The 22,341-nt window shown below is 40.3% G+C and overlaps 2 protein-coding genes across 4 annotated transcripts in view; one reads left to right on the top strand and one right to left on the bottom strand.

The window, feature by feature from the left end:
* Window positions 1–2,723: 2,723 nt before the first annotated feature.
* Window positions 2,724–19,760, bottom strand: SRP54 (signal recognition particle 54). Of its 2 annotated transcripts, none has more exons than XM_035109414.3 (16): window positions 19,413–19,760; window positions 13,755–13,864; window positions 13,342–13,433; window positions 11,567–11,651; window positions 10,197–10,301; window positions 9,299–9,365; window positions 9,157–9,214; window positions 7,814–7,964; window positions 6,554–6,702; window positions 5,986–6,086; window positions 5,773–5,859; window positions 5,555–5,628; window positions 5,287–5,395; window positions 4,733–4,903; window positions 3,909–4,004; window positions 2,724–3,178 (listed from the first exon to the last, which is right to left on the bottom strand). In XM_035109414.3, the coding sequence occupies exons 2-16, from the start codon at window positions 13,830–13,832 to the stop codon at window positions 3,087–3,089; spliced, it is 1,515 nt and encodes a 504-aa protein (XP_034965305.1). In that variant the 5' UTR covers window positions 13,833–13,864; window positions 19,413–19,760; the 3' UTR covers window positions 2,724–3,086. The 2 variants fall into 2 exon arrangements, with proteins under 2 accessions (XP_034965305.1, XP_034965297.1); XM_035109406.3 differs by lacking the exon at window positions 19,413–19,760 and adding an exon at window positions 17,710–17,933.
* Window positions 19,678–22,341, top strand: part of LOC118082268 (uncharacterized) — a 19,035-nt gene continuing 16,371 nt past the window's right edge. For both annotated transcript variants that reach the window (XM_035109426.3, XM_088671775.1), the window contains exon 1: window positions 19,678–19,783. In XM_035109426.3, the coding sequence (XP_034965317.1) occupies window positions 19,687–19,783 (97 nt within the window). In that variant the 5' untranslated portion in view covers window positions 19,678–19,686. The remainder of the gene's footprint in view (window positions 19,784–22,341) is intronic.

Genomic DNA, 22,341 nt, shown 5'->3' with positions numbered 1-22,341 from the left:
AGGCAGGCCCCTACCTCCACTTGGCAATGTTGGTTATTTGGTAGGGGCCTAGGGGTGTGATAATGGCCGCCTTGGTGGTTTCAGTTGCTTGGTTGATGATGTCATTTGGTTTGTGGGTGTGGCTTAGATTTCACAGGAAGGGAGGGGATGGAGGAGGGTATTACGCCACTTGAGGGCGCTGTTTGACTTGGTGGAAAACCAGGTCTATACCTGCCCAGGTGTGTGATTTGAGGGATTTTTGTCCCCAACAACGCTCGGGGAGTGGCTTGGATCGTTGTGTCATAATTTCAGGACGATCGGTCAAGCGGTTACAGAGAAAAGTGGAAAATGCAGTTTCACGATTTTTACATTTTTATATATATGAGATAAGAATCCAATGTCTCTATTCAGACCGGTCTCTCCATGGTTTTAAATTTGGTAATAAGTTGCAATTCAGCAACTTCTCTTTCCAGTCCATTTCTGAAATTCTTTTGTAATACGAGTTACTTTGAGATCTTGTATAGAATGTCCTGGGAGATTGAAGTGTTCTCCTACTGATTTCTCTGTCTTGTGACTCCTGATGTCAGGTTTACGTCCATTTATCCTTTGATGTAGGATTTGGTCTGTTTGTCCAATAGAGACCTGAAGGGCACTGTTGGCATTTGATGGCATACACAATGTTGGAAGATGAGCAATTAAATAGTCCTTAGATACCGGTAGTATGTTTGATGTTGTTGGAGCCAGTAATGCTGGTGTCCCGGTGTATGTGGCAGCAAAGTTGGCATCTGGGTTTATTTCAGGCTCTGGTACCAGTGTCCATGTTAAGTCTGGTGGTTGTATTATTGTGGGTGAGGAGTTTTAAAGACTGGGTGGCTGTCTTCATCCCAGAGCTTGAGAAAGAGAACTGTCATTGTCTAGGAGAGGTTGTAGATCTCTGATGATGTGTTGAACTGTTTTAACTTGGGAGCTGTAGGCTTTAAGCTACCATCCCAAACATACCAAACAATCCATTGTATATAGCCAGGCCCTCTGTTCTTACTCTACAGACTCTCACCTAAGAGATCTACAGCAAACCTTTTTAGAACTAAAATATCCACCCAATGAAGTTAAACAACAGATCAACAGAGCCAGACTGATATCCAGATAACTTGCTGCAAGACAGACCCCAAAAAAGAAAATAACAGACCACCACTAGTAATCACATACAGCTCCCAATGCAACATACAGTAAAATCACTTAGGTTTTTCATTTAAAAAAATCTTATAATGTGATAATTTAGAGATCGTGGGACTTGACCCCCTCCTATACAACAGGCCCCTAAGCGTCCTGAAACCCACTTCTAAGGATTGATGGATCCTCTGAAAAGATATGGAATGAGGCACAGGGGGCTACAGCCAGTCAGGGGACTTGGGGGAACCCAGCAGGACCACTAAGCTAGAAGTGGTGTCTGCTCGTGCATGAAACTTTGGATCTAAGGCAATGTGTTTATTTGCAGGAAAGGGAAAGGCAGGCAGACAACATCTATCCAAGCATTAGTATAGCTTGGTAGTTAGTCCCTGAGATTGGGCTTCAAATTAACTGAATATAGTAATGAGGCTTGTTGATGGACTTAAAAACCTGTTGATCAGCACTTTGATTATGTAGAGCTTTACTATGTGCATTCAATATTCTTATGTCTGACATATTAACTAGCGCAAAACCATGTTCTTTGCAGAAATGAAAGACTATACACTTAGAACAGGAGAGAGAAATCATTTTAAGGGTTAAGTACAGTTCCCTGCGGGACGCAGGTGGCACTGTGGGTTAAACCAGAGAGCCTAGGGCTTGCCAATCAGAAGGTCAGCGGTTCGAATCCCTGCGATGGGGTGAGCTCCCATTGCTTGGTCCTTGCTCCTGCCAACCGAGCATTTCGAAAGCATGTCAAAGTGCAAGTAGACAAATGGGTACCGCTCCAAGCAGGATGGTAATCAGTGTTTCCGTGCACTGCTCTGGTTCGCCAGAAGCGGCTTTGTCATGCTGGCCACATGACCTGGAAGCTGTACGCCGGCTCCCTCAGCCAATAACGCAAGATGAGCGGCGCAACCCCAAAGTCACTCACGACAGTACCTAATGGTCAGGGGTCGCTTTACCTTTACCTTTTACAGTTCCCTGCACTCCTGTTTTCTATGCAAGGATCTTTCCTGCTGGAGAAAGCTTTACAATTATAAATGGCTAGGTAGAAGAGACGTAAATAATTTGTGCGGGCCCTCGAGTGCCACACATTTGCTTTAGCATACAGCCCCCACCTACTGGAAGCCTCCCACCATTTTAACCAGTTGGTTCAGAAAATTGGGAGCCACCTCTGACAGAAAAAACAGCTTAGAGAGGCACACAGCCATTATTAGATCTTGTCTATAATTGGTTTGGGATTCCAGTGAGAAAAGCTCTGGAGAAGGTAGTATCAACTGGGAAAGTAGTTACCTCCAAAATAATGCCAAAGTGAAAGAGACACATCAACATTTCTAGGTGACGTGGTTCTTGCCATTTTGGAAAGTTATTGGATCTGCTGCACAGAACTGGAAAAATAGGTTTTGGTTCCAGACAGAACCCTTCCATTGAGCAATCTTTGTCCAAAGTAAATATTTGAATCAAGAAAACCTATCCAGGAACACTTCAGAACACTCTGAAGTTAACACTGGCAATACTTCCCTTACAAGAAGCTTACTTCTGAAGCCCAGTGCAAAGTCACAAAGAAACCCCAACTCTTAAATTTACAACCACTTTATTTTACAGTATATTTGTGACATATTGGTATTAACCAAAGTTCTGAATTGTTTACAAATATAACGGCTGCCATGAGGCAATTAAAAAGTTCCTCTAAATATTAAATTTGTACATGATTTGATTTTTAACTTAATTCTCCATGTAACATCAAAATTAAAACAGAAAAGAACCAATTTAAGCAAAAATATAACCACTTTCTAGAAATAAATCTAGAACCTCTCAGATTGAAGTTTCAAAAGCATCACTTGTTGCATTAACATTCTCCTTCACTGTAAAAAAAGGAGATCTCATTCTTTTAGTGATGTTCCAGCAAATGGTTAATCAAGTCAGTTTATTAAGGCTTTTTACATGTTATTGAATCCCATCATGCCTTTCATATTTCCAGCAGCACCTTGTTGAAACTGCCGCATCATTGACTGCAGTCCTGCCATGCCACCTGGAATAAAAGAGGAATATTAAATATGGACACTTCAACATTACAGTTTGGAAAAAGCCTAGTAAGATGAAACATTTATATAAGAACTGGTCAACTGGAATGAAAAAAGCTGCACAATTAGTTCAGTGTGCGCAATGTAACTTTTGGCTAGCATTTGTCCAACAGAAGCCCTTTGTGTCATAATGCAAACCATTCTGCAAACAGGTGACTTTTCAATGTATGCTGTGATATGTATTGCTCTTCGAAGACAAAAAAGAATGAAGATTCCACAGGGCATACCCAAGCCCTTAAGCAGGTCTAGAGTAGCTCTTTGAATCCCAGCATGGAAGTGCATGCCCAAGGGATAGCTTTGACAGAACAGAACAGAATGTATTAAGCATAGGTGTGTGCTAATGCTGGTGGCACAAGCTCTCATTTAACAGTTGCTAAAGTACTTGAGCTCTATTAAAAATTTATGGAAGGCAATAATAGCTGTCTACTCCGGCTCCAATTTGTTTTAAAAAGAAAAAATCAGTTTCAAACTGTTTGAACTCCAACAAGGTGTCCTTAGCACTGATACCTGGCACCAATATGCTACTGATAAATAATTTCCATCATTCCTTCTGCAGAGAAACTGAAATTTGGCAATAACAATTGAATTGCCCTTTAAATTTTGAAACATAACCACATAACCATAGGTTTTGTTAGCCTCCTACAGTAAGCGGGGGGGGGGAGGGGTTGTAACCATTACCCATATGATGAAGAACTCTGGGATCCATCATCTTTGCCATCTGTTGGTTCAATTTTGCCATCTGGGATGGATTTACGTTCTTCGACATATCACCTCCTTAAAGGGGTGGAAAAACAGGAGGGAGAGGGAAATGACAAACCCATCAGAAACATTACAGGGTGTTTATCCTCTTACTGTGCTGGCAGTTGTATATTTGAGAGAAAAGTCAGTAATCTCACTTTTGCTAGAAATCATACTTGTTCACTCTAGATAACTGGATTGACTGGCATTGTTCAACACTGTTAAAACCTATTTGATTGTCTATAGATTGGTCCTTCCCCCAGTGTTTGGGAAACTTTTAAGCAAAGAGAATGTTTGCTTCCACAGCATGGAAAATATGAAATCCAAGGCCTTATCAGTGAACTGCCCTGTGATGTACGGCTGCAGGTTGGTATACAAATTTTTTATACAAAACAATGAATCTTAGTCTCATTAGAAAAGTCTGCTTTCTTTTCAGAGAGACAATCAAGACCTTATCTCTACCACATGTTTCAGCTTCATCTCTTAAACAGGGTCAAACACAAATCTCTGGAGTGATTTCAAGGGAAGTAGAAAAATACTGTTTGTGTCTTTTTCAGGACATATCTATGAAAATGATGTTTTAAAACCAAATTTACATACAGCTTTTCTACATGGCGATGCTCATGTAATCTACTTTGAATATGGAAATTCATAAGCACAAAACATTATTTGTTTTTAAAATTAGTCCAGAATTGGGGCTTCTAAAGTTATGCAACTGATTAAATTGGAGAACATGAAATCCATGCAACTGTAATTATTCTCACCTTTGAAAAGTCCTTTTATGCCTCCCATCTTTTTCACCATTTGTGCAAATTTTGTGTACTGTGTCAGGAGTTCTTGAACATCTCTAGTTGAAACACCAGAACCTCTTGCTACTCTTTGGATTCTTCCTGGTTGTTTACTGAAAACTTTGGCCCCGTCTGTACTATCAAGTTCTACATTAGAGAAGCCATGGGAAAATAAACTATTTATTGTGCACTGTTAAAATGCTTATGAGTCAATTACAGGTTTTTTAAAAGGTCAACCACTCAAAATTCTATACTATTAGCGTAGTATTTTAATTTTATAAACAGCAAATATTAGGTATCATTCATTTAGACCAGGCATGGCCAAACTTGGCCCTCCAGCTGTTTTGGGACTACAATTCCCATCATCCCTGACCACTGGTCCTGTTAGCTAGGGATGATGGGAGTTGTAGTCCCAAAACAGCTGGAGGGCCAAGTTTGGCCATGCCTGATTTAGGCTTTTCACTATTCTGACAATGTAGTAAGTACACCTCACATCGGTCACTCAGTTGCTCAACTGCAGGATACTTTACCTTGATCATTCATACTGTCCATTATTGTCATCAGTTTCTTTAGCCTTGCCATCGATTCCTGTTCATTGCCTTTACTCATAAAATCTGTTCCGAAACCTGGGATCATACCCTACAACAGTTATAAGTAAATATTAAATCCCTTTTTCAAATATATGTAGCATTCGAGATCAGACAGAATTTTAATGTTTTAGTGCAGAATTTTCTGAACTCAAGAGAAAAAAGAATCTTATCAGATTGTAAAAAAAAAAAAAGTTTCAGCCATAGTTACCAAGATTTGACTGAAGGGTCCCATTTTCATGATGTTTTGGAACTGTTCATACATATCTCTTAAAGTAAATTGACCTGAAGTGCAAAAGGAAGTGGGAGTCAAAGATAGTTACATTAATAAAAATTAGGTTGCTACACTCAATCATTCCAAAACACACTTATGAATAGGTGTTTTGAGCTGCTCCACAGCGTATTAGTAATACTTCTGGCACTGCTTACCATGTTTTAATTTCTCTATGAGTGCCTCATTGTCATCCAATTTCAATTCATTTACTTTATCTATCAGTCCTTCAATATCTCCCATACCTGTAATACAAAAAGGCATCTTCAGGAGCTAAAATAAAAACCATGAGATTTTTAAATAATCTGAACACACTGAAGAATATATTTTTAGAGAGGGTTTTTTTGGTCCTATTGGCAATGAATACATACCAAGAAGCTTGCTGATGAAGGGTTGTGTTTTAAAAGGTTCAAAGTCATCTATATGTTCTCCAGTACCAATAAAAATGATTGGACTTTTAGTGGCAGCCACTCTGCAATGAAGGACAAAGTCAACTATAACTCAGTTCAACACAGAGCATTCTGCTGTGCAAAATGGATTTTAAATAAAATTCATCATTCTGAATTTGAAAAACGTCATTAAAAATTGAGCTAAATCACAGTGGATACAGCATAATCCTACTTAAATTTAAGTTTAAAGAATAGGTAAAGTAGCCTCATCACAGTACTATAGCCACTGGATTCTGCTGCTTGAAAAATGGATACCATATTACTCTATTAGAGACAGTTTAGCATACAGCCAAACATGCACACTCCAATGTAACAAGAGGTGGCAATTATTCTTAATGATTTGTTTCCCCTTGAGGGAAAATAAGGTTCCTCAAAATAATATTACCAAAGCAAAGGATTAGCATTACTTTCTGAACAGTTTTACTGTACTCAGCTATTTACAGTCACTGCAGTGCTACTTAGCTCCATAATTAAGTGAAAATATACTTACGCACTGAGTGCCCCACCTCCCTTTGCATGGCCATCCAGTTTTGTTACAATTACAGAAGCAACATCAACTTTATCTTTGAAAGCCTTTGCTTGAGCTTCACAGGCTTGACCAATAGACGCATCCATCACATAAACAATATTGTCTGGTTGCTGTAAGTATTTACACAAGCAAGAGCAAATAATAAAATTCTCTTTCCAACTGCTTTCATATCAGCAAGTATAAAGAAAACACACAGGAAGGTGTTTTAAGCAACTACCTATGGAATACCATTTTTGCATGTTATCAAAGGAGAAGACAAATCATTTGCAGTACTACACAATGCTAATGGTTACTTATAACCAACAATTATTCTAATATTATTTTTAATATGGAGGCCCAGTTTAACATTTCCTAAAATTTTGAACTTATAAAAGTTGGAAGGTTTGCACTGCCCTCAAAAGCTGGTTCAGCATTTTATCATAAAAATCATGCATCTGCAAAAATATAGCCCACCATGAGTCTATTTAGCTCTGTACTAGATCTGGATCATCAAATAGTGACCAAGCTGAGGGACTCCATTTTATGACGCCTTCAATTATTATAACAATTATTTATTAAATTTGCATACTGTCCTATATCTGGCCTCAGGGCGGTTCACAGGATAAAATCAAAATATAAAAACACAAAATACATAATGAAAATAAAAACAAAAACAATCCAATAAACCTGCCCCCTCCCCAACACATTTTAAAAGGGCATAGGATATCAATCAACCAAAGGTGTGGTTAAAGAGGAACATTTTTGCCTGGCACCTAAAGGTGTATAATGAAGGTGCCAGGCAAACCTCCCTGGGGAGAGCATTCCACAGATGGGGAACCACTGCAGAAAAGGCCTGTTCTCATATCGCCACCCTCCGGAGATCGTGGAGAAGGCACATGAAGAAGGGCCTCAGAAATTGATCCCAAGGTCCGGGTAGGTTCATATGGAAAGAGGCAGTTCTTGAAATATTGTGGTCCTGGGCCATTTAAAGCTTTATAGCTCAAAACCAGCACTTTGAGGTAGGCCCTTCAAAACAGTCCCTGACCCAAAAAGCAAAAATTGTTCATGATTATTTGCTCTATGTTATGCACAGACTCAAAATCTGCAATCTTAGGTACACTTACTAAAGAGTAAGCCCCACTAAATCTAGATATTCATTTTGATAAGGCAGTACTTCAGGATTTCAGCATGACTACTTTCAGCACAGTTGTTAAAAATAAAGCAATTGTGTGCATTACTTACTATTGCATTGGCAACTTGTAACATTTCTTCAAAGAGTGAGTCTTCCTGCTTATGACGACCACTTGTATCGACAATTATTATTTCAAAGTTTTCGTTCTTAAATTTTTCAACACCTTCTGATGCAATGATCACAGGATCCATTTCTGTGTAACTGTTCCAACAGGAACACACATGCTTCAGTTACATGGACAATGTTACCACAGTGCAAGTATGCAACCACAGTGCAAGTATGCAGTTGTCAAGCAGAGAGCATAAAGTGTTGCTATCAGCAGCCTGCTTGCATGGTGCTGACACAGCCCAACACTTAGTAAGGATGGGCTACCTGGCCCTGCAGTGCCTCACAGAAGCAGCTCACTGCTTCCACACGTGTACTGCTTCACCAACCACTGCTATTCTAGACTACTTCCTATGACACTAAGAGTCTGCAAATTTTCTGTGCAAGATCAAATGTTTTGAAACTCATTTCCCAAGCAAGTTATTGACTGGTTTACAATCCCGCCAAACACACAAATGCACACGCACTTTAAATTTCAGCCTGTAACAGTAGAGGAAAAGGAACAAGCACACTGGGTGCACTATGAGTGCCAGTGCAATGAACGCAGGCTTGGAAACAAAGTTATGCTAAGGTCCTGCTACTTTGCTAACTAGTGGGAGCTGGGGGAAAGGAACAGGTTAGCATTTTCCTCAGCAGCCCTTGGCAATTACAGTATCCTCACAAACTGCAGTTTTGCCCACATATAGTTCGTTCTATATGTGTGCAACTGGCACTGGATTACTGGTTCTTATTTGGATTGTTCTCTTTTCTTTTTTTGTGAACTTTCAATTAATTATGAAAACCAGTCTATAAATTTAGTAAATACTGTATGTAATAGGGGACAGCATGCCCATGTAATTCCTCCAGAGAAAAAGCCCTGTTTGGAGAATGGAGGGTTGTTGAGTGTGACTAATGGACTCAACGTATGTATATACTGTAAGTGAGAACCGGCATGTACAGTGCGATTATGTACATGTAGCAGGATTGCATAGAGAGCTCTACTGAAACCTAAACCGACTTCCTTCTGGATGTAAGACATTGATTCCAAGTTACTAAGCTTCTCTCACAGCCATGAGAAGTACTTTAAAAATCAGAAAGAGTGAGATAGTTAAATTCTAGCTTTATTTTTTTAAAAAATGTCCTCCAGAAGTTGTGGCCATCAGCCTCAGCGAACATAGCCAAGGGTCAGGGATGATGGGAGTTTGAAACAACTTCATCTTGTGGGCAGCACTTTGACTAAAATTGTTCTTCAAATATCATCTCAGAATCTGATAACATAATTTTTGCAACAGAACTTAGAGATACATACCTGCCGTAGAATGGAATTCTTGCTTTTGTTGCGTTCTGTTTTAACTGGTCAAAAGCACCTGTAGAATTCAGATAGTATTTGTTAGCCATGTAGAATATGCACACCTAGTGAAAATGGAATCGCTGGGGGGGGAGTATTTTACCTGCTCTGTAAGTATCCGCACATATCAAGCATGTCTTCCAGCCTTTCCTCTGGTAGTAGTATGCCAACTGTTAATAAGAAATTCAAAGATGTAATGATAATGTCAAGTTTAGTATTAAGAACTCAAGAGCATTACATCATATTTTCATTATTTTTCAGTGCCCAATAAGAAGAGCAAAATGGGTCTTTGTTCTGTCGCCTTGTGGCACAAGCAGCAATTAACAGTAACCAATATGGCGCACGAGAACAGTAAGAAGGTTCTTTCATTTTATAGTTGCTTACATTTGTAAGCCTTTAGGGCAGAACCCTGAGCTGCAGAAGATATGGGTTCTGCTGCCTTTATATGACAATTACAGGGAAGTTTCACTGTCATGTAGTGACAGGCGGGCTGCACTATATGCCACTATTTTCAAGTCTTGTCAAGGTATGGCTATGTACAAGATGTAGACTCTATAAAAGTACGACAAAACATTTAATGATCTCCTGCAATTATAGGATTAGATCCATCCTTGACCAGAGAGGAACTCACTAACTAGATGCTACTCCAGTGCTAAGAGACCTTCTTAAATGGTAATAGTCGTGCTAGTGGCTGCAAAGAGATGTTGGAAACAGATGAATGTCATGTCTTCCCCTCTTCAGAAAGAAGCCTCCACTGGATCAGCAGTCCTTTTGGAAATGAAAGAAGCCTTTCTGTTCATGGACCAGCAGGTCTAGGTTCAATCAAAAGTAGTTAAGCTCAAAGTCCCAGAGATCTATCTGTGGCAAACTCTTTATACAAGAAAGATTTTGCCTCGTAACACCTGAATGCACCCCTAAAATTTAGTTGTTTTGTTCATAGTCACAAATGTGTATCTGAAAGCAAACAGTCTATGTTAAATATTATGAAGAATGCAAGTTACCTTTGAACATGATGTTGTTTTGCCACTTCCTTGCAGCCCTACAAACATTATGATATTCTGTTTTCCTTTTGTTGGTGTCCAGGCTTTTACTCCAGGATCTACGAGCTATAAAGCAAAAAGTATACATGTGTGCTACGAACCAAAGCTTCAGAATCAACACACAAGATTTTCAGTGTGCAGTTTTGTTTGAAGGTTTAATATATTTTTCCAGCATCATGGTTGTAACACTTTCTCTCTTAACTTTGGAAATGAGAAATTAAGATACTTGGAAATCAAAATAAAACAATGGTATCCTATATCAGTAAATGGTAACATTGCCCAGTTCTGTGCCACTCAAAACCCCTCCAATTACCTAGCAGTGATACAAACTAGGGCCAGTGAACAAGTTTAACAAGTCCATCCTTACAGTCATTAAGACAGGGGTGGGTAAACTCTGCCCTAGCAGAGGTCCCAATTTCTCCGCCAAGGTCACATTTTCCACCCTACCCCACCTGCTCCCCTTATATGACATCACATGCAGAGATGGTGGAGACATAGCAGGATCAGCTGTGAGACTGACATGCCACCAAATCCCTGGAGAAAACGGGCTTGAAGTCTTTGAAGCAGTGTTTCTTCGCAAGTCCTGCATGGTGCACTGATGTTCCTACAATCATCACCTCACTGTGAAGTCAGGTGAACAGCACATACACCTGGTTTTGCAGTACTCTCAATTGAGGTATTCTAGCTATACAATTGGTATAAAATCCAGTTATTCATTTAAACTACACCGTTGCTCCTTTTAGACATCACAGTAAATCACAGTTCAAGCTAATCATAGTCTGGAAGTCAACCATCCATAATTTCAACTCCCAAATGTGCAGGCAAGCCACTGATTAGAACCATTTGTCTTTCCTCCGCACCTGCTAAGCACTGTTGCTTCTGTGCACAATGGACTCCAGAAGCAGAGCAATTGCTGTGACTACAGTTTTGTCAATATAACCACCACACTAAAACTGAGGTAGCACAAACTTTGGTTTGGTATTAATTTGAGCCACTGTCAACTGTATAAAGGGTAAATCTCGCCAATGCTGGCTAACAACCCACTCCATTCAACTCATTATTGCAACGCATGCAACACAATGCTTAAGATTATAGTTTCTGCAGTAGAAAGAAATATGTAAAATGAGTAAGATTAAAATCTGCATTGTGGTAAAGATGTCCCAGAGCCAAAAGATGTCTTAGCAAGATTGCACATACCTACAATTAGACTGGCAATGGTCACTCAATATTCATATAGAAATATGGCAACAATGTTTATATGAGAATGTGAAGTAGAAACAAGGAATGTTTGATCAGAAAAACCAACTGTATTACTATTTAATATATTTTACCTTAACAAGTTCTTTAAAGACAGCATGTTGAATCATTTTCCTTTTATTTAGGCCAGAAGCCATTTCTTCAAGATCAATAGCAGATCTATAGTTCAAACAGAAAAAATAAGCAATAGAAGATCAAAAACAATACGACAGAACAAAAATGTTATGTTGAATGCAATGGGAATTGCATCCAAGGGCATGTTTAGGAGCATGGAGTTAGCAAACTTACTTATAGACCCCCTCTCCCACCAATTGTCAGTAACAGCTACTAATCATGTGCCCACTCTGCAGGAGCAGAGAATGGCAACACAAAAACAGGCCTTTTCAGTGGTGTCTTCCACAGGGAGGCATGCCTGGTACAATATTTATCTATTTTTAGGCACTAGGCAAAGACTTTCCTATTTACCCATTTTCAGGCATTTGTGGCCCCTTTTCCCAGGGTGGGATCTGTAAGACCTATGTTTTATCCATATAACTGTTTTTAGACTTTCATTGTTTGTGTTTGAACCGATTTGAATGCATGTCGCTTTGGGAATAACAAATATAATAAATGACAGAATAAGAACATTAATGTTAATCAAGAAAACATTGACAGATAATATACTATACCTTTGTACAAAAACATTTCTATGTATCTTTATTCAGAACAGTGTTGTGCTCATCCACAAAGAAAACAACTAACACCTTTCATATCTGAAGTGTGCATGCACACGAAAGCTCATACCAAAATAAAAAACTTAGTTGGTCTTTAAGGTGCTGCTGGAAGGAATTTTTTTAATTTGTTTCACCTTTCATATGTCAGTCATACGTATTCCATGCACCAAGTAAATTTCATTGCAAGCAGGATTCCAGCTTGCTATTTCAGTTCGGTTTTGGCAGCTGGCCCAGAAGAACATACAGCTACTCATGTCTCCTACTCTGCCCTCCTAGCAATCAATTTGTTATAGAAGTGCTGTATCTTGCATTATTCTGAAGGTCCTGGATGTTAGGACTACTTATAATAGAGTTACTATAGGCAGAATTCAACAGGCAAACTTCTACTTGTGGAACAAGACTTCTCCCTAGCACCACCTCTGCAGCCATACACTCACATTCTAAATCTGCTCTGGAGGCTCATCACCCCCAACGCTCCAACTCTCTGGAGCAGATTTTGAGGGTGCACTGATGGGAGGAGAGGATGGAGAGGTTTTACTGCACAAGAGGAAGTCTGTTCCATTTGCATATGGGCAGAGTTGTATAATATCCCATATTTTTACAAGGATTTTACTTCCATTTGTGTGGGACAGATAAGCTATGTCAGAAGAGCACTTATTGAGACATCAGTTATTCCTCTGAAACTAGAAATTGAACTGATTTAAGTTGGGTTTTAATTAAGTAGTACAGTGGAACCTCGGTTTACGAACACCTCGGTTTATGAACTATCCTAACCCGGAAGTTAGTAAACCGAGGTGCCGGAGGCCTACTGAGCGTCCGATGCCTTCGGGGAGGCCGGGCCTTCGCTCCCCGGCCTCCGCGAAGGCATCAGAGCAAAGCAGTTAATCCGTTCTAGGGGGTGTTTTTCCTCGTCTAGAACGGATTAATTAACTTCCCATTACTTTCAATGGGAAAGTTCGCTTTGGTTTATGAACACTTCGGTTTATGAACAGACTTCTGGAACCAATTGTGTTCGTAAACCGAGGTTCCACGGTATGAAGAAGTCACACATGGCCCTCTCAAGACACAAGCAAACAGAAAGATAAATCACTGAAGAGAAGTGTACATCTTTATGTTATCTTGGTTGGGTCACTTACTTGACATTTTCTCTCAGTTGTTTCACTAACTTAATGTTGACATCAGCTTCCAGTAATGCTGTACATACTTCTTTTAACATAGCATTTAAAACCTTGTAAGGAGAAAACAAAGACAGAAAATGTTAATGTCCTGAATTTTGTTAATGCAATATTTCAAAGTAAATTACATTAGTAGAAAGTTGTCATTCAACCATTCCAACAATACAAATTAAGTCTCAGCTAATTAGCTGCAACAGCTGCCACACAGTATGTTTTAAGCAGCCCTTGCATATTTCATTATATGTAGAAATTTAACCTTATTACTTTAAGCTTGGGCCATTTTCTTCCAAAGCCAAATTTGATTGTGAAGAAATTATAATTCTTACCTTCTAGTTAACTATCATCATTACAACACATATGGAAATGCTACGTACCTCTTCATTGATAATTGTAGCATTGCTCAGAGAGCGCAATGCTGAGGTTATTTTTCTCCCAAGATCTGCTAAAACCATTTTGGCAACTTCAAAGACAACTCAAATATGATCTGCAAAAGAAACATTAAAATATCAATGACATACTGCCCCTCGTGTGAGCTAAACTTTCAGTACAGTATTATGAACATAAAAGTATTTTTAGAAGTAGCACATGAAGATTTTTTAAAAGATGTGATACAAAAGAACAAAGCTAATCAACAAGGTACTGAGATAGAAACATGCTCTGAAAATTGTTCCTACTAATATATTTTGATTTTTTCATAGAGGTAACATGTTGAATACCAGTAATTACAGCCATAATATTTTGCATGTTAAATTATGCAAATATTTAATGCTTCAATGTTTATATAAAATTTATAGCTGCATAAAAAGGTAAGTTCTTAGTTGAGTTTCCTAAGCTTCCTTTTGCCAAAAGATAAACCTTCCATAATCACCGGATCAAGAACATTTAGGCTGCAAACCTATACACACTTGCTCCCTGCAAGTCCCACTGAAATTAGTTAGGCTGAATTCTGAATATACATGGATGGGACTGTAGTGCACATTTGAAATGCATTTAACTTTCTCGAACATTTTCTAACTACCAGTATTTTCCCCCCAATGTCAACTAGTATTCTTTAGAAAGGCAAATTCTTCTGCAAGGATCCAAAGGCTGTGATCATATTCCACCTGCATTGCATAAAGATCAGACTACTCTGAGAGCTTCCTCTATTTCAAAAGTGGTTTGCATCATTTGGGAATGCTATTGCAGAAACATGCCTAAAGTCTTCATGGGCACACAGAATGAATGCAGTTCTTTGGATCCCAACCCAACCTGTGTTGTGCCTCAGCTAAAAGAATTTATTCATTTCTGAGAACAGGTAATGTGAGAGGAATCAAATCTTAAGAAAGGAAACAACAAAAGGTATCTAGGTTACTCTGCTTTACTAGATAAATGATGGACCATGGATACAAGTTGTGAGAAAGGTAGTACAGTAACATATTTTCTTATGGGAATGAAGAATGCTTAAACAAGTTCTGGATTATGCATCAAGTATTCAAATCTACTACTGGCAAAGCCCAATGTTACAACTACAGTGGTACTGTACGTGATCTGTTTCAGGGTGCCATTTGCACCTCGAAAAGTCCGTAAGTAGAGTGCCGCTACTACGTGTGCGTGATAAAGCGCTTCAGCGCATGCGCGAAGCTTGCTTCTGCACGTGCACCTAGGGCGAACCCCAAAGTAAACCCTTCCGGGTTTGCTGCACTCGTAACCTGAAAAGCCGCAACGTGAAGCAAACATAACACAAGGTATGACTGTATATCAATTTTCAAGAGTAAAGGAATCATTAGTTAACACAATCCACAAATTAACCTGAGCAATCAAATTACTCATGATAAAAAACGTTAAGTGCTTGCTGGATCGGGCCAATGCCCCATCTAGTCCAGCATCCTGTTCCCACAGTGGCCAAACAGTTGCCTGTGGAAAATCCATAAACAAGAGCACTCTCCCTTCCTGCAGTTTCCAGCAACTGGTATTCAGAAGCATTACTGTTTACAACCATGGAGGCAGAGCACAACCATCAAAGCTAGTAGCAACTGATACCCTTATATTTCATGAATTTCTCTAATTCTCCTTTAAGGCCATCCAAGTTGGTGGCCATCACTTCCACCTGTGCGAGTAAGTTCCATAGATTAACTATGTGCTGCATGAGGCAGTAATTGCTTTTACCTGTCCTGAATTCTCTAATATGCAGCTTCATTTAATGTCAACAAGTTCTAGTATTATGAGAGGCAGAAAACCTTTTTTCTATCCATTTTTTCTATGTGATGCATCATTTTATAAACTTGTATCATGTCACCTCTTGCCTGCCTTTTCTCTAAACCAAAAAGTCTCATGTACTGCAACCTTTCTTCATAGGGGAGTTGCTCTATCCTCTTGTTTTTGTTGGCCTTTCCCAAAACTTTTCCAGTTCTACAATATCCATTTTGAAGTGAGGCAAGCAGAACTGTACGCAGTGTTTCAAATGTGATCACACCAAATATCTGTATATGTATAATTATCCCTGCTGCTGTGGAATTTGCCATTTTCACAGCTGCCACACACTAGGTCAACGTCTTCATTCTGTATTACCTTAATTATCTGCATACTGTCCCGTCAACAGCTATCAGTCAGTCAATCACCCTTTCCCACCACCCTTCTGAGTAATACCCCTCTCCTCACCCTCTCAATATACAGTGGTACCTCTACTTACGAATAACTCTACTTACGAATGGAGCTCCGTCCGCCATCTTGGATGTGGTTTAGATAGGATTTTTTCTACTTATGAATTTTTTTCTCCCAATGAATTCCTGTGGGATTCGACTTACAATTTTTTTCTACTTACAAATGTGCATTTGGAACGCATTAAATTCGTAAGTAGAGGTACCACTGTATAAGCATCTGGTGACTTCTGTTTCAGTGTATCTGAAGAAGTGTGCATGCACACAAAAGCTCATACCAATGACAAATTTAGTTGGTCTCTAAGGTGCTGCTGGAAGGAATTTTTTTATTTTGTTTCATCAAATTAGGTTTACTGCAACTGTATCTTACTTTAACTGATTTCTTTTATCTTATGTATCAAAGTATATACAAATTTGATTCAATTTTAGTTGCTTAATATAAAATACATAAAGCATGTTGGGGGGTTTTAACCATTTGAAGTAAGCAATATTTTGGTGCGGTTTTTAAAGTCCATTCAGTAACATTTATTATGAAAAATCAAAGAAACTAGTCTATGCTTATTGTATAACCAGAAAACATAAAAACTGGCTGGGATTGGTAACCAAACCTTTGTTTAGAGTTTTGCTAGATAAGCCAAAAACTGTGGCCTTAGTCTGGCTGTGCATTTGTGGACCCATTGGCCTCTAAACAGCCAAGGAAGCTCCTTTGTAGGAAAGACCTGGAACTATTTATAGTACTATTTTCTTGGACTACAATCTTAAAAACACTTAGTAGAAATTATGTTCCGACAAACTTATAGGGGTGTAACTATAAGCAATCTCATTTACAATTGCACTACCAGTGGCTAAACTGTTTTTATTTTCACTGCAAACAGATGCTTTTATTATGTCTTGTGAGCTGCCTTGGAGTCACAGATGTGATAGAAAATTGAAGTGTTTTAAATTCTCTACACACATACAGGATTTTTTTAGTTGAACTAGCCATAGATTTCACAGGTAACAAGAAAACTCAAACTGTAGCCCAAAAACTTTAACAGCTGATCAAATACACCAAACAACTCAGGGCCACTTGACATGTAACATTTCTCAAGATGGTTTAAATCTATATAAAAGAAAAGCTGCTGCATTTCACAAGTGATAATATATTTTTTTAAAGTGCACTGGTAAGCCACTGCACACACAAATTTCCCAGCTGCATACTTATGGTAAAAAAAAAAAAGTATTTGTGTTGTAATTTGCAAGTAATGATTTACGTAGGGGCTTTTTAATGTTGTCCTTTGAACTACCGTATGTCGTTAATTTGAGTGGAGACTCAGAACCTGTTTTGAATTTAATCACAGCCCTACATCACATGGAATGAAAAACAACGAACATATACATACGTACTGTACACGGAAAGGATTACCATCACAAATACAGAGAAAAGCTTCGATTATACAGCAAGGCCGCCGATGGCTTAAACAACAACTGTCTCGCCCGATTCAGACAGCAATTTTTGGCCTCGCCGCAAAAGCAAGTTTCATCTCACCAACACACCGCCCGGCGATCTCCTCCCAAGCCAAGCTGCCCATAGCCCTGAAGTTTGGAGATCCAGGGCAACAGCTGGGCATAACCCAGAAGGGAGCGCGAAGTTTTTATTCGCACACAAGCGGAAACGCTGCGCTGCAGCCACCCGCCCCATCACAAGACTCACCCAGAACAGCAGCTTTCCCCCTCCTTTTGCCTCTAAAGCAGCGGCGGCCTGGCCCGGCCCGGCCCGGCGACGAGAGCCGCGCGACAGGAAGCCCTCACGAAGCCGTTAACTCAGGACCAGCACCGGTAACGAACACCGTCCCCTCCAGTCTCCCCCAGCATAACCGGGAAGAATGTCACGTCACCACTACACGGAGCTTGCGAAGTTAACAGCCTCCCTCACATAAAAGGGGGGAAAACACCCCGCGCGCACTTCCGCTTCCGGGGCATTTATAAATCCCGCCCAGTTTGAGTCCGGGTATTGAAAAGTACATATTGAAACCATGCGTGCGCCAGTGAGTGCATAGGTGGAGTAAGGGTACTGCACGTATGTAGGGCGCAGGCGGGGTTGGAGGTTTCCTTTCGATTCAGAGCTTTAGTTTAGATCAATTGTCCAGCAGGGTTTTTAGATTTCTAATCTGTTTTAGTATTTTATTTTATTTTGTTTGTTCTAAAGCAGGGTTGAAAATTTGTCTTAGTTTTACTGTTTTGTTTTTGGTAACCGCTTTTATGTTTTTTGGGGGGGGTTACGATCCAGCGGTGCATATGTTTTATGAAATAAATACTGTAAGTAGAAAGGAAATAGTACCGTATGTTGATCTCATAAGTGTGAGAACGAAAGCAGTTTGCCCCACCACATGTTGATGTGCGTCATCGGGCTTTAATCTTTATGACTGAACTATGAGGATTTTAATTTTATTTGCGAACCACCGGTCCTGTATTATGCTTAAGGGTCGCTGGTTTTTTGTTTGTTTTAATCAAGCGTCTAGCTATCAAAAGAGCGCGTGTGAATTAACTGCAAATCGCTGTTAAACCCAATAAGGAATTGCTTGTGAATATATTATAAACGTGCTTTTGGAAACTCTGTGCTTCTGTCAGTTCCCGGTCTAATCCTGTCCCAACACTTGCGAAGCAACATTTCACGTACTTAAGTGATCTGGTTTCTCACGCTAGCAAGTAAAGATTAGCATTTACTTAAAGGAAAGGAGTCTGACTAAACTGCGGGAGGCAGTGGAAGACAGGAGTGCCTGGCGTGCTCTGGTCCATGGGGTCACCAAGAGTCGGACACGACTGAACGACTAAACAACAACAACAACAAAGGAAAGGGGGCGGGGCGGAAAACGATCATCTTGGATAGAAAACAAGAAATGTATTGTGTCCAGTGGATATTTTAAAAAAGGACGTACTTAAACTTGTCCTTCCTGAGTTAGCCATCTATGGATAGTAGGGCATGCCAGATAAATAAACCAGTTCTTTGATATACTGTTACCAACAACAGTTGGCATCCGTTTCGCTCGGGAGACGATGGAAGAGTGCCCCCCCTCCTCAAAACGCTGAACCAAAGGACGTTTATAACTTAAGCAAGGTGTCCAGATTGCGGGGGTGGGTGGGTGTGGATTCTTTATTGTAAAGCCTTTTTTAACATAGCATTATTTCTATGAAAATGAGCCTATTTAACGCGGTGTTGGCGTATGTTCATTTTAAGTAACTATTTTCATGCTTTTGCCACGCATGATTGGGGGGGAGGTTTCTACTAACTGCACGTGCGAACCAGAAACCGTTGGCGGGGGGGGGTGCACTGCGTGCGTTCCTGTTACCGTATCAGAAAACTTCAGAAAGCGGACCCTTTGCCAACCAGGGGCGTCGGGCGTCACCAGCACGTACCGTAAGGGGCGGGGCTCTGTTATGCCGTGTCTGTCAGCGCCTCGGCGAATATCTCTGCGAGAGCGATTCCTCATTTTCTCCCAGGGCTGGTGAGCATAGCGACTGCTTCGCGCATGCGTCCACCAAGGATGGGTTGTTGTTTTTTACATAAATGGATTCAGCTGACGAACGGAGAGGTCAGAGCCTTTGCTGACGTATCTTGATTCCGCCAGTCAGGATTGTGAAGGGAAGGCGGTCTTCCCGGCGCATGCGCGGTGTTTTCAGTAGGTAAAGCATGGATTTCCCTTCGGCTCGCCAGGCTGTTTTGAACGTGCTGCGGGGTGCGCGTGCGGGGGATCTGCCCCGCCTGCTTCACTGGATGAGAACGACCAGTAAGCAACGTTTCTCCTCGGGTCTTATCAGTTTCTCCACCGGCTGTTTCTCCCTGCGCTTGCATTAAAGTTCTCTTACGAGCGAGACCTGCAACAAAATGTTGCAGCGTGAGGTGTTCTTGTTCAGGAACCCCCCCCCCTTCAATCACCCCCAACAATCGGTCAATATTATGGGCCCACTGAGTATGCTTAGTCATCGAATAGCTGTTTGGGGCCGTCTTTCCTCCTTTGCCCCAATTTAGTGTGTTGCTTTGGGTTCCACCAAGCCTAGTGATAGTTTGCATGTTTCATGTTCCCAGTCAGTACACCTCTGTAACCAGGTTGTACAAAGCACAAGGGTCAGGACTGTTTCCTTCATGATCAGATTTCTGTCACAGGCATCTGATGGCTGGCATGAGAAGGGCCATTTACTGGTTTTGGAAGCCAATGCAGACTTAAAAGATCATGTTCTTCGGGCTGCAAAATCTTGTATTTTGAAGGGGAACCTGAAAAATTGGAGGAAGTTTCCTTTTTTATATCAAGATGCTTTCAATATGTTGAATATGTAGCAATACCTGATGGATTTATAACCCTTGGGCAACTTGATCTGTTATTAACAGCCAAAAAGCAAAATTGCATTATCAATTATCTGTGTATGCATTTATTGACCATAACTGCTTATGAGTGCAAGGTATCAATGTTACTTGATTTCCTGTGCTGAAATCACATGTCAAAACACTTCAGACTTACAGTAAGTGTGTGTGTGTTGTTGTTGTTGTTTTAAGCAAAGCACAGACTATAAACCAGGGTAAAGGAACTTGTGGTTCTTCATATATTGTTGGATTACAAACCCCCATCACCCCTGATCATTGGCCATGCTGTCTACGGTTGATGAAAACTGGAAACCTAGCCACATCTGTTCCCCATACTGTACCTGGCATAAACTGCAGGAATAAAGAAAAACTTGTCACATAATTCCTTAATATGCATTTATGAATATAACTAATAATTGAAATTACTCAGCATCAATTAGTGCACATTTGCACTATGGAAAGCCCATTATCTGTTATTTACTTCATCCCTATAGTGATCGTCCTCACAGTTTTGATACCACTGTGTCAGGTTGTTGAAACAGTCATATTCTCTAACACATGTAAAGCTGGTAATGGGTACATTGCTTCCATCTTGAACCTGAAAACAGTTATGGTCAAAGAACATTTGCATTACACCAGGCAGAAGAACAAGGGAGCTGGGAGGTAGCACTTTCTTCCAGGATGAACGTCATGGCAAGAGGAAGACATTTGGCCACAACCACTAACTAAAGTAGTATTGGGGAACATACTGTAGCCCAGGCATCCCCAAACTGCGACCCTCCAGATGTTTTGGCCTACAACTCCGATGATCCCTAGCTAAGAGGACCAGTGGTCAGGGATGGTGGAAATTGTAGCCCAAAACATCTGGAGGGCCGAAGTTTGGGGATGTCTGCTGTATCCTCTTCCCAGAAAATTGTTGTTGTTGTTGTTTAGTTGTTTAGTCATGTCCGACTCTTCGTGACCCAATGGACCAGAGCACGCCAGGCACTCCTGTCTTCCACTGCCTCCCGCAGTTTGGTCAAACTCATGTTCGTAGCTTCGAGAACACTGTCCCAGAAAATACACTGCTCCAACTGTTAGTTTCTTTGGGAGTCTCTGGCCTCTGTTGTTGGCCAAATGAACAGGAATGCATAGTTTGGGTTATCTTAATATAGAGTAGACTTTGAAATCATTTGATAAGATTTTTTTAAATCAAATAGCATTACATGCTGTCATTTTGGATTCATATTATTAGATCAAATAGCCAGCGGGTGATGGATTTGAGCTAAGTACATTGAAAAATATGGAACCATCAACATCAACACAGCCCCTTACTTGTACCTGCTTTCCAGGTGTTCCTCTCTTGCACCCTGATTACAGCTGTTGTGATTTTTTTCTTTGCAGCACTGCCACACAATGGCATTGTGGTGCTGCTATTAAGAATTCTTGGGCGGCTGCATCAGTAACAGTTTGTGACCAGTTTTGCTTAGAAAACACAAAATACTTTTTCCTTTCCCATACATAGTATAAAAGAGGAGTACTATTAAACTTTTACCAAATTACAGAAACCCCATGGTTTTATACCATAATAGAAATAGGCACTGCTATCTTTAGGCAGCTGCTCAGCAACCCTTCCTTCACTGTTGCACAGTTGGTGTGGTCTTCCCACAAACTCTGAGGTGTATGTTGCTAAATTTACTGACGGCTTAAATTCATTGTTCCCATTATCGTACAAATGAGCTCAAATACAGCGGAAATAAAGTTTGGAAACAGCACCCTGAAATCATCAGCAATCTCTCTATTTATTTATAATATTTGCATCCTATCTTTCCTTCATGGAGCTTGAGGAGGTAGCAGATATGATTTTCCATCCTTCCATTTTATCCTCAGAAGAACCCTGTGAAGTAGGTTAGACTAAGAGACAGTAACTGACACATGGCCAGCTTCATGGCTGAAGGGGGGGCGGTTTGAGCCCTGGTCTTAGTCCACCACTTTAACTGCTACACC

The sequence above is a fragment of the Zootoca vivipara genome, chromosome 1, assembly GCF_965207765.1.
Source record: "Zootoca vivipara chromosome 1, rZooViv2.hap1.1, whole genome shotgun sequence".
In the NCBI taxonomy this organism is placed as follows: domain Eukaryota; kingdom Metazoa; phylum Chordata; class Lepidosauria; order Squamata; family Lacertidae; genus Zootoca; species Zootoca vivipara.
Note: the sequence above shows the minus strand (reverse complement) of the source record. Positions and strands in the feature narration are given on the sequence as shown.